This window comes from Uloborus diversus, chromosome 3 (assembly GCF_026930045.1).
Source record: "Uloborus diversus isolate 005 chromosome 3, Udiv.v.3.1, whole genome shotgun sequence".
Classification (NCBI taxonomy): Eukaryota; Metazoa; Arthropoda; class Arachnida; order Araneae; family Uloboridae; genus Uloborus; species Uloborus diversus.
The window spans coordinates 99,253,886-99,266,840 of NC_072733.1; the positions used below are offsets into that span (position 1 = coordinate 99,253,886).

General features: G+C 33.8%; 1 protein-coding gene across 1 annotated transcript in view; it reads left to right on the forward strand.

Annotated features, from left to right (window-relative positions):
* The first annotated feature begins 745 nt into the window (after positions 1 to 745).
* Positions 746 to 12,955, forward strand: part of LOC129218228 (methyl-CpG-binding domain protein 2-like) — a 59,114-nt gene continuing 46,904 nt past the window's right edge. The window contains exons 1-2 of the mRNA XM_054852451.1: positions 746 to 857; positions 6,686 to 6,797. Coding sequence (XP_054708426.1) covers positions 6,694 to 6,797 — 104 coding nt within the window. The 5' untranslated portion in view covers positions 746 to 857; positions 6,686 to 6,693. The remainder of the gene's footprint in view (positions 858 to 6,685; positions 6,798 to 12,955) is intronic.

A 12,955-nucleotide genomic window follows, 5' to 3' on the forward strand; every position in this document is an offset into this window, starting at 1 on the left:
CATCTCTTTTTTAACAGCAGCTCAATGCAAAGTTTCCAAGAGAAAAAGTCATATTTTAAATCCGCTCTTACTTGAAATCATTTCGAGAAATGAAGTAAAAACGTACACTGCGCTCCAAAGTTCAAAATTAAAAATTTACAAATTGTTTTTCTTTTGAAAAAATAATGCCAAACGTATTTTTTTCCATATTACATTTGCGTAAAAAACCTCACCCCAAGTGTTAACTATATTTTGTTCGAACGTTACTGCATGAAGGCGCTCAAAAGACATTTACGCGACGGCGCCGATCAGGCTTGGCGCGGGCCTGGCCGTGGGTTCCTTATGTCATGCTTATGTGAGCACGTAGAGCAGGGCCTGGTCTGTACTTTAAAGCTAATGGAAATTAAAATAAAATCTGAATCGTTGCTTTGCATTTGCGTTCTGTTTTGAGGGACTCTAGGAATGAAGAAGGGAAATCTTTCTACTCCGTGCTCGTGACTTTTAGCCGTTAGCTACTCCATGAAGTACTCTCTCCGTTCGTGAGTATTTTATGAAAATTTTATTACCGTTGATAATTTTCTTATTAGATTATACAACAACTTTCTTCAGTTCTTTGGAATGTTTAAAAAATATTAATTTCTTCTTGATATTTTAAATAATAATGGAATTGATTTAGGTATCATTTGCACGTTTTGAAGTGAATAGAAGAACAGATAGCTGTGATTGGTTGGTTTTCCGGCTTTGTCGTTTGTGTTTTGTATGCTGTGTGACCATCATCGTCAGTTTAGCTTTTGATGCCGGCTACAACAGCTCATTAGCAATCTGTAATTGAGTACATCGTGAAAACATTGAACCATTTCATTTTTCATTTGGATTCGGTAAGTCATTTGCATGCGATCATCGATTCTCTGATTATGAAGTGACGAAACAATACCAAATGTTGATGCACATTTCCCGCTCTTGTGTGATCGGCTTGACAAGGCATGTTTCGTGAACATGGCATGTGGATCGTCGATCGAAAAAATATATAGCAATGCTCCAGTCTAGTTTTTCTTTCAACTTACAAAAGAATATGAAAAAAAATTGTATTCACGTAAAACTTATAAAAAGACATGTAAAATCCGAAACAATTTTGGAGTGCTCTTATTCATCTAAAGTCGATGATTAACTGTCTAATAATGAATGGAGGGACTAGTTTGCTTCAAATTTTAGCGCTAGATATTTCTACGTTTCTCGTTCTTGTGTGATCAGCTCGGCGGTTAGTGTTTTGTGATGAAATGTCAGGGGTCTCGCCATAGGATATTTGGATCCGTTAACGGACCCTTCACAAAAATCCGATCAACCAAAACGGACCTTTCACAAAATCCCTATCAAACAAAACGGACCTTTCACAAAATCCCGATCAACCGAAACGGGCCCTTCACAAAATTCTGATAAACAAGATCTGATCTTTCACAAATTGTTTTTTGAAGGAGCAAATCTGAAAGCAAAGTAACGCATATTAAACCGATAATTTTTGGAACCTTTCTTAAAGTCAAATTAGAGGGATCAGCTTATACAAAATCTGCTAATTTTGCAAAGAAAAAAAAATCGGCACTCTTGTGATGCTCCTGCAAGCGATAAATTGCTACTGCCAAATAAATATAATGCTTGTTGTTTGCTTCTTGGAAAGAAATTAACAGCTGGAAATAAGTTTGGTTTCAAATAATTTTGTTTGTTTTATCACAGCTAATTAGCAGCGGTGTTGTTGTAAACTTTTCTGAAAAGGCGTTTGGTAAGCACTTTTCTCCCCCACTGATGATTTAATAAACAATAATAATATATATCAGCGAAATGAACTTAGAACTGCAAAGGGATAGTAAGGGTGGGGAAAAAAATGTGATCGCTTCAGATAGGGTTACCAACTTTAAAATTATTGCCATTTAGCGTCTGGCGTTAAACCTTTATAATGACTTGATTAGAAAATATTCTCATCATTTTACCAGCTTGTCAATATTTGCGTTTCTATGGTGCAGTGCGATGTTCAACTGTTATTTTGGGAGAAAATTATATGGGTTTGATTTTTCGATGCTAACAAGGATGATTAACTTTAAATAAACTGTTTTACTTGCCTTTTTTTTTTCTTTAGATGTCTACATTTTTAAAAATACAATCTTTTAACATCCGATATAAGAATCATATTTTGTTCATTTTTTAAGCTAACTTCGTTTTATTAGGATGCAAATAAATGAAAAGTCTATTTTTGTTAGAACACGCACTTCAAGTTTTTAACACGCTTTTTTTAGCTTCACCTGTATGTATGTATGTATGTATGTATCTTGTAATGGAATCTTGCAGCTCAAATTTCGCCCACTTCCTGCGATCGGATTCTTTTGAAATTTGGCACGTGATCTCAGACCCGATGACAATGCAATATTCTATAATCAAATTAATTAATTAACCCTTTTAATTGTTAGGATCTTCCAATTTTAATCAATATTTTGGCATAAATCCAACAATGTGAAAAAGGAAAAATTTTAAAAAATACATCAAAAAATGCTCGCAAAAATTATATAAAAATATCTACAAAAACCTTTAATTTTTCTGCATCAGACAAAATTTGTTCCAATGTTCCAAGGTAATTAGAACATGAAATATAATTGTTTTAAACTAATTTCATGCCAAAATTTAGGTGAGCCTTCAATTGGAAATTCATTGCTGATCAGACTATTGTTGAACAAAACTTTTATTCAAATGCATCTCAAATTTTCAAAGTAATATAAATATGATTTCTGCAAACATACATCGATGACTCACAGTAGCTTCCCATCGGGTTGCCCTTGTCTTAACTTTATGATATTACCTTGCACTCGTTTTATAAATAATTTCGTCACTTGATAATTCTCCAACATAAGACTAAAAAGCAGAAAAATAAAATAATAGTTTAAAAAACTAAAAAAACACGCTTTCGTAGCAAAATGAACTGAAAAGTGAAAAATAATCTTTGGATGATAGTAGTTGACCAATCACTTAATTTTAATGTAATACAAAAAAGCGTGGGGGGCTTCTTATCAGTTGTCTTGAATTTCTTCCATTTGTTGTCCAAGCAAAAATGTAAATAGACAGCACCCCACGCTTTTTTGTATTACATTAAAATTAAGTGATTGGTCAACTACTATCATCCAAAGATTATTTTTCACTTTTTAGTTCATTTTGCTACGAAAGCATGTTTTTTTAGTTTTTTAAACTATTATTTTATTAAAGCAAAATTCCATTTTCTTTTATGACTCAAAAATTAAAATGCTGAATCAATGGTTTAATTTTATTTTTGCTTTAGCTGTGTCCACAGATATTAATGATATGTTTATCATAGGACTCTAAAATGCAATTTAAAAATAATTTTATCAAAAATATTTCTTTTACAAGCCGTTTTTATACCTTTGATGCCTTCACTTTGAGAATTGCGATCTCTTTGCATCCGCTATGGGATTCCGATTTTTTGAATTTTTGATGTTTAGTACGCTTTGTTAAGAAGTAAACAAATAAAATCTATTTTTATTTTTGTTAAAATCACGGAATTTATAAGTTTTAAACGAAATTCTGTGCAATTTTAAGAGTGTCCTGGGTTTAAAAAGTTAAATGCTGAACCCCCTCGTCTGAATTTTATTTATTATTATTTTTTTTTTGTTACAATTATTTTAAATGCTGTACAGAAATATTTCTAGTATAATTTAACATAATGTAGAATGGTAGATAAATATTGCTACTCGAGTTAGCGATGCCGCCCCCCCCCCCCCCCCCGCTAAATACTAGAAAAACACCCCAGAATGATATTCTCAACATAGAAGAGGAAAACTCTCTACTTTAAGTTTAAATGATGTAGTTTGTGCCTTCTCTAAATTCTAAAATTTCAATTTAACATTTTTTTTTCTTTTTTGCGAAATTATTTTATTTTTCACAAAAATAATTCACTTTTCACAAAATTATTTTATTTTTCACAAAAAACGGACCCTGTGAAAAATCCTGGACAGACCCCTGTTTGCAGAAATCGACGAATTTTTGCTTTAGCCACGCCTCCTGCCGGTGACAATGAGAGAGGATAGAGGGGACAGCTTCTTATCCCCAGATGGTTTGGGAGAGTCGGCAAGCTTGTCTTCAGGCAGTCTTCATGGTAATAAAAAACATGTGTTTGGGGAGGGGATGACAGCAATTGCGCACACAATGCTTGAAGTACTTGCAGAACAATTTTGGTCAAATGATTTTATGTTGCAGAACATCGTCAAGCATTCTGCTTTTGGGCACCGAAGAATTAAAAAGTGAACGAATTGTAAAACTAACCCCTAAAAAAAAAGAGACATTTTTTCATGATTGCTTGAATATTTTGGAGGGAATGCATATACGAGACTTTCACCTTGCTCCAAATACACTTGCTTTTGAACATTGCACCTCTCTAAACACTCATAGGAAGGTTAATGGTTATTATAATACTCCCTTCCTGTCCAAATAAAAATTATGGCCATGAAAATGTCGGAAACTGAAAGAAAATGGGAAGGGGGATGGAGATGGGACGTTGAAGCTAAGCCCCCTTCCAAAATCTTACCCTTTTCCAACCTACAATAGTCTAATACCGTACGGAGCTCTAGATTGCATAGAATGTAAGAATAAAGAAAATATAAAAATGTTTTATTCATACGTGTGTTACTTTAAAATAATATATGTGTATGTAGTTTTAATACGTTTTTCCAATTTCAACAAAATCTGCTAACTCTCTCAAAATGTCTTTTAGCAAAAAATATTGCATTTAAAATGCTTTTTCCCATTGTTCAAAAATGGTAGAAAACAGTAAAGAAAAACTCATTACAAAACTTAAATTTCTTTTTGTTTCAAATCCAAATTTCTAGCGGCAGCGGAAGTTCTGTCTTTGTAAACTCAACGTACCGATTCTGGAAGTGTCCTGTCTCATAGCAAAGCATGGGGTCGTCCTAAGACCCTGTGGGGTGACCGCGTTTGTAGTAAAATAGTAAACAAGTCAAGCAACAAGGGGAAACCTCAACGCCTGAAGGGTGTCCATTATTGGAATGTCAGCTAATAAATAACATGTGAGGGGTCCTAGATACAGTAACAATTCCTTCTCTGATTGGATGCTCGTCTGTCAATCATGTGAGTTAAGCACATGCCTTCTCGGCATGCTGAAAAACGAGCTCTAGTGAAGCGGCGGACTACTTTCAAATTCGATCTCTGTCCAGCGGCACCTTAAGTGAAAAGAGACTAGAAATTTTTCATCGACGACGTGTTCTAAGGCAACCTTTATTCATTGGTGGTCTTCACAAAAAGTGTTATTTCCTTTTTTACAAGAGATTTGGTCCCAGGAGGCAATACAAAAGATTCTAATTTATTAAATGTGCAAGCCGTGCAGAGGTAAAAATACAGTGCTGGTGAAAAAAATTGCATCGCCCTCGCATTTTCACAACAATGGGATTATTTGAGAAGTTTCGGTCGACTGATTATTGATGAATGTAGGTGAAATTCTGCAAAACTTATGAAATAAACATTTAACAGCAGGAATCCAATATTTGTTTACGTAGATCGAGGCTGTTTCCGGGCCAAGGCAAACTGCTGACCCCATGCTTATTTTTCCATTTCTGAGCCTGCGTGTGAGTTTAGAGAAAAAACATTACTTAACCCCATGTCAATTTAAGTCTAATGGCAGGATAAGCGTTTTTAAATTGTTACTTACCAGTTTTGCTCTATGGCACGGAGCAGAATCATCCAGGAAAATGACCTTTGGAACTGAAGTAAAGTGATCCCGGATAGTAGGAAGCAATTTCTCCTCCAAAATGCCAATATACACCTAAGCGTTTACTGTTCCTTGCACAAAGTGAAGCCCACCAACTCCTTGATCAGAAATACATCCCCAAATCATCTGGGATGTGGGATGCTTGACTTTGTGTTGAATGCAGTCGGGATGATATTCCTCTCCTTTGCGACGCGGGTGATGCAGTTTTTTTACCACCACTGTAGTATACAATTGATAGCCCCTTAATTAGTTCTAACTTATCTCAAACACAGAGAAAGATAATGGGTTCAGTTTCATGGTATAAGAGGAAGTCACTACTAGGTCTAAGTATTGTGACAATAGGGCTGTTTCCATGGACACTTTCGACCCCGGAAAAAACCTGCTTTTCACCGTATTCCGGATATTTGCAGGGTATATGTGGATTTTTTCCCCTCCTGCTTGCTTCTGGGAGTAAAGCGGAACTTTACCCAGAATGCATTACGCGAAACAAGTTCCTTTACTAGCAGCTAAAGATGCTGGGTAAAATCCGCTTCCTGTGGTACAATATTGGGAAACCTCTTTTTGCATGGAAACGAGGAATTTTTCAATCGGTTTTTTGCGGAGCCAGAGCGGGGACTTACCGGGTCGAAAAGTGTGTTGTGAACACGGCTAATATGAACCTAAACCTGAGTAATACCATACCATCCCAAATCAACTCCATTATTTGGGGTATGAAAAGGAGGTTCCAGAGGTTTGATCCAGGAAGATATTCAGTGCATTCTAGCTTGATATTTTTCAAAAAGCTGTCATGGTTGAATTTAGTTTTCAACTCAAAATGAAACAAATTGAGTTAGTTAGAAATGTATGTGAATGTGAACATATTTGATACTTTGCTGAAAAACTTTTTAAACCATCTCAAACCCTGAAATTAGGTTATTTTTTTCCTTTTAGTAAGAAAGATGAGTAGAAAAAGTGCGAAAGGACTTCCTCCTGGATGGAAGCGTCAAGTTAAAATTAGGCAAAACGGTAAAACTGCTGGAAAAGAGGATACTTATTTATTCAGGTAAATTTCAGTTAAGTTTATATCTATACTAATAATATAAAACTGAAGAGTTTGTTTGAACGGGCTAACCTCACGAACTACTGGTTCGAATTAAAAAATTCTTTTTGTGTTGAATCGTCCATTTATTGAGGAAGGCTGGAATGTATCCATGCTCTATCAGTTCATAGAATTTACATTGATATTTTAATTAGAAATAAAGTTATTAAATGTTTTATGTGATTTTTAGAGTTTTTAGTACTTTTTATCCCACAGACCCCAAACTAATTGCACTAAAAAAATATTTTTTGTACTAAAATGTAGAAAATTTATTTTTAATTATGATGAAAAAAAAAAGTTTTTGCAGATAGAGGGATTTTTGTATTTTTAAGAATTTTTGAAAAAAAGACCTTTGTTTCGCATTATTTCATGGGTTTAATTTTTTCAAAAATCATCTCACAAAAAGTATAAAGGCCTCTTTTCTGAAATTTAACTATGTAATAGTAAAACCATTTCACTTTCTTCAGAAAAAAGGTTTTCAAAAATACGCTATTTTTTTATAATTTTTTCAATGCAGAGCACGGCACGACTTCCAAGCATAGCCGAAGTTTTGTCAATCTTCAATTTAGGATGATCATCATGTCATGGAAATGACGGCACGTGATCCAACTGCGTTTGCTTCTTTTTTTTATGTCCATTGAGGATTTTTTTACCTTTCTCTCTCTCACCCCCCTCCCCCCATGCTTTAAAGTTGTTATTTAAGGTTACATATTTGTGTGCATTTGATTCAATAAAAGCAGTGAGTTTTTTAATCTGTTGGACAGAGTACGGAGCTCAGAGTTTTTTTTTTTGGTGTTTTTCAAGTAACAGTCCAGTTGCATACTTAGGGTAAAAGACTCTCCATGGGAAATTTCGTGAGGAAATTGTGAGACCAATTCTAATGCATTCTTTATGGCCTATATAACTATGCCTCGCCGGGTGTTTTGCTTGAATTTGTGTCAGACGGCCTGTGTGACGTCATTAATCCTAGATGGCGGCTGCACTAGATATTGATGAAAATTTTCGGTTTGACTCATTTTTAAGGCATATTATGAAATGTTTTCAACTTTTATTATATATTTAATATTTTAATACTGTTATATTTCAAATTTAAAAACAAATTATCTTTATAAAATAAATTATTTATTTTGTTATTTATGATTTTCGATACGGATTTTATGAACTTTTTTTAGTAAACAATAGCAGTTAAAAGTACTTTGGAAAGCTTGTACGATAAAAATCAAATTTATTGTTCCAAAAAACCTGTAAAATTATTTGCATACACGTGTTTTTGGGGTTATAAGAAGCATTTTTTTTTTTTTTTTTGTAGAAAAAATTTACAACTTCCGTTATTTAATATCGGAAGCAATGACAATTTTACTATTTACATTTTTTGTGCTCTAAGTAATGAATAAATTATTTAAACTCTGATTCTATAAAAGTAAACAAGCAGGTCTTACTTAAAGTGTCATCAATATCGCTTTGTTAGCTGTGCTTTTCACATCATTCCTCATCACCTTCACACATACAAAGTTCAGTGCATGCAATGTTTTAAGATTTGCATTTGCATGAAACAATGCATTTGCCGTTTTCGCAGCTGCATCGAACAAATTTCAAGATGGATTCAGGTGCACAAGGAAGTACACATAACTGAAGTATAGAAGTTGTCTTTCTTTTCCCATCCGAAGTATAACGGTGATGGTGAATTCGGGTGCTGCTGGTCAGCAAGACGCCACTAATACCTGATAATGCGCTCTTCAAATATATGGAGACAAAGATGCTCTTGTAGGAGGCAAAATTTCATTTTGAGCCTACTGCTTGGAAAACATGAACCAACGAAGTTCTCTAATATCTGAAATCTTGGCCAGCGGCATGTACAAGGAGCAAATAAATCCTTCAATAGCAACTTTATCATTTGCATTAAATTCTTCGGTTGACCCCAGATGACACTGAGTATCAAGAGTATTTTTGTCTGCAATCTTATAAATTTTTCACAAAGATGGTTTCCCTTCTTAGCAAGTGAACCTGTTGTATCACATACTGATAGAGCATGGAGTCCTAATATTTCTTGAGTTTTTTCTGGTCCTAATGCTGTCATAATGCCTTTAATATCTCTCTTTGTGTTTTATTATCTTTTAATGCTTCCCCATATGCTGATCATTTGGGCTTACTTGTCTTTGCAATTTTATAGGACGTTATTTCAGTCAGGGACTGAGGTAATATTGAAAGGGAACGGGATGCTGAAGGTATGCTTTAGCATAATCAATCGAAACACCTAGTTTATGCAAAAAATCAATTATATATTTGCTTCGGGTAACAGAGTACATAGTAAGGCCAACACCAACTTGCAAAGACATATCTCGGGCGTGCCGATAAACAGTTTCTTTCGAAGCTTGGTACGGAGACAGTATTTTATACATAAATATGAGTGACAATCTTTTAGCTTTATTCAGCACGATATTGTCCTGAACCTCAGAAATAGAATTAATTTCGAATTTTCCGTTGCAGCACCATTTAAAAAACTGATCAAATTCGATTAGAACGGCATCAACTATCTGATTCTGTTCGAAAGATCTGGTAAATGTCCATTTCTGATCAGATAAAACTGCTTTGCGTAAAATGTTTGCAGCTTCAACGATATTTCTAATGTTTTTTCCAATGTCTATAAAATAATCTTATGCATTAGATAGATTAATATCTGCAGTTTCCTTTAAAGAAACGCGTTGCAACTCATTTACACTTTTTCGATTACTAAATGTAGCGTCATCAATTTCTTCTTGAATGATATTAAAAAAAAAATTTCGCGTTTTATTTTTTCCTAAATTTTTATTTGCAATTGACTGATAATTCATTTCAAGGTCTGCTATTGTATTAACATTTCCCTGAACAAGAAAATCATTTAATGCACGCAGGAATTCTACGTCTGTTGCTTTATTAGAAATAATGTCTTGTGACTTTGTTAATACATCCAGATTGCAATTTTTTCGTAAAACATTAAATACATGTTTTGCTCAGCAATATTTATGGTGTAAAATGTTCTTTGCATGAGGGTCTCCTGGATCTATGCAGTCACTGAGTTTAATTTTGAAAGTTTCATTTTTGTAAATTTCAATGACTTTTTTTTAATTGCTAACCTGCAGAATCTGTTTTTATCCCCATTAATGGTTTTCTTACACCGCCTTTCCGAGGCAGAAAAACCACTTATCTTTGTCACCAACTACCATTTTGGATCTCGTTGTTGTATACTACAACATTGTCTTCATGAATGGAAGTAGAACAATATAGTTTATTCCTATCCATTTCGTGAAATCTCTTTTTCTGTCCATGCTTGTTTTATGAGTGCACTTCTCTTAGCATCCAGCATGCCGTGATGCGGTTTTCATTTTTCAATTCTTCTACGGTCACATTCGTTAATCGTTCAGTAAATAATGCATATACTCTTTGTCATTCCATTCTACTGTCTTCTTGATACATTCTAACACTTTATCATAACCAATGAGTTTAACTAATGGGCACTTCTTCTTAATCTGACAAAAAATACATAGTTTATAATTAATTTGTAGCCTTGCTTTTTTCGAAGATGGAGGCAAAAATACTTGTATATGAGTTTCTGGGAGAGAAGACATCGTGAACAAAATAGCAGTGATAAGTTAAGGAAAAAATAACCGTACTTGAAGATTTGCAGACTATTAAACAATGAACCGACAAACAATACTTTCTCTACGCAGAAACTTTCTCTTCCACTCTCCCTACAAAGTCCTTAAGAGCACCCCCCAATGTATGATATTCATATCCGGTCAAAGAGTTTAGAAGGTACAGGTTATTAGAATGCTGTCAAACGATTATACAGTCAAACCTCGTTAAAACGAACTCAAAGGGACCTTCAAATTGAATTTGTCTCAAGAGTAGCTCGTTTTATCCAAAAAACAATAGTGTTAGTTGGGTTAAGTGATTTTCAACAGAAGGACGGGGATCGCAAATGTAGTTCGCTTTAGCAGTAGTTCGTTATAATCGTGTTCGAATTAACGAGGCTCGACTGTACTAATGTTTAGTGATCTTAGCCTGAAAATTAAAAGTATTTTTAACTGCGAAAGTTCACCCGAGGTACTTTTAAAACAGCTAATTCTATGAGCCAAAGTGAAAAAAGAAGATTTATCAGAATTTTTTTTTTAAATGAGTTAATGAACAAAAAAAATTAAATATTTTGTTTTTAATTTATAATAAGAAGATGAATTGAATATTATTCAAGTAAATTCACCAGGAAATTATCACAAAATACCCAAAAATTAACTCATAATTGCAAAAACTCATTAAAGCCGCCATCTTGGATTGATGACGTCATACAGGCCGTCTGACACAAATTCAAGCAAAACACCCGGTGAGGCATAGTTACACAGACCATAAGGAATAGATTAAAGTTGGTCTCACGATTTCCTCACGAAATTTCTCACGGAATGTAGTATGCCCTCCTACTATAAATAAAGAGCACGTTTTTTCGCAAGATTTTTGTTTTACATACATAGAAAAAGATTGTTAATTACCATCAAAGGTAGATATGCGTAGATGGTACATATATATCGATAGATAATAGAGGTTCATATAGGTAGATGGTTAGTAATATGGAACTTCAACGGGTGATCAATGCCCCCCCCCCTCCCCTGACTGAAAAAATAAAGCATTCACATAAGAGTGGACGTGCTTTTTGTTATTTTCCGAGAAAATAGGCATTGAGAGTACACCTCCCGCTCCCCTTAGGGCTGATTGCATAGAAAGGCCAACCAGCTTTTTGCTGCAAGTGGGTATCTTTTTATGTGTTTTGGGGAATAGTTTTAAATAACATAGAGACTTAAATAGATTTTTTGAAAAGGTATAATATAACTTACTGATTCTTTTCTAAAGGTTTAAAATGTTTTTTATACGGATAATAAAGATTGAACTTTCAAAACTCTAAAATTTCACACCTTCCCATTTAGTTTTTTTCTTAGGAGAAGACTTTGGTTAAAGTTTCAAATTTTAACAATACAGTTGAACTTATTTGTGATGACTAGAGATGCATCGAATGCCATATTTTGCCAAATATAACAAATGCTGAATATTCGGCCGAATGGGAATATTTAGTTTAAAAGTTTTAACTATAAAATTTAAATTTTATACCAATTCGAAAAAGAAAATATTAATCTATTTTGGGAAATGTAAGTGCATTTCAGTTTAACATAGTAAATTTATCTACATATAAATTAAAATTTCTCATCAAAAAGCAAAAACTAATTAATACTGTTAATGGCTAAAATTTGATTTATGTTGATATGCAATTCTCCATAAATGGATAACTCTTTCTTTCCTGATGCATGATTTAACAACTGATAACCATGACAACATGTTAGGGTTGGGCAATGCATCACAAAAAACTGGTGAACATCTTAATCATTAAACTGGCTTAGAATTTGTCTCTAAACTGATGTAACAATATCACAATGTCTACAAATCCAAGCACTGATGTACAGTCACATGTCTATGATCCTTGCTATTTTAATCTTTTTCTTGTTTCAAAATGCTGGTGGAAGCAGGGGCGTCCCAATGGGAGGTCACCTACTAAAGATGTTCTTTGTCGACAATTTTTTCTGAAGATTCGGTAAATTTAAAGATTGCGCTGCAAAATAGTTTTTTTTTTTTTTCTTCAGGTAATGATGTTTAATGTCTCTTCTAATTATATACATGTTGGGGTTCATGCTCGTATTTTATTATTATTCGGTAAAATCCAGAGCATAATTCGGCAAATTAAAAAATCCTCCCTTCCCAAACATTTGAGTTAGCGGCGTCTTAATGTGGAAATATCATAAGCAAACAAAGACCTTCACTTTTTCCAAAACTTGGAGGAAATGCAAATTTTTTAAAGCTCTAAACAGAAAATATATTTATGAACAAAGTTTATCATATAATCGCTCACCAAAACAAAAAAAAAGAAAGAAAAAAAAGCAATGCTTAAATCACAAAATAGCTACAAAGATTATATACTCGAATTTTGGTACTTTGAGTTAGCCCTTTTTAAATGCAAGAAGATGAGATTGCTTCCATAAGCTCACATATTTTTGCATTGAAAAAATAAGGTCATTGTAATCTCAAGCATATGTCTGTGATATTTA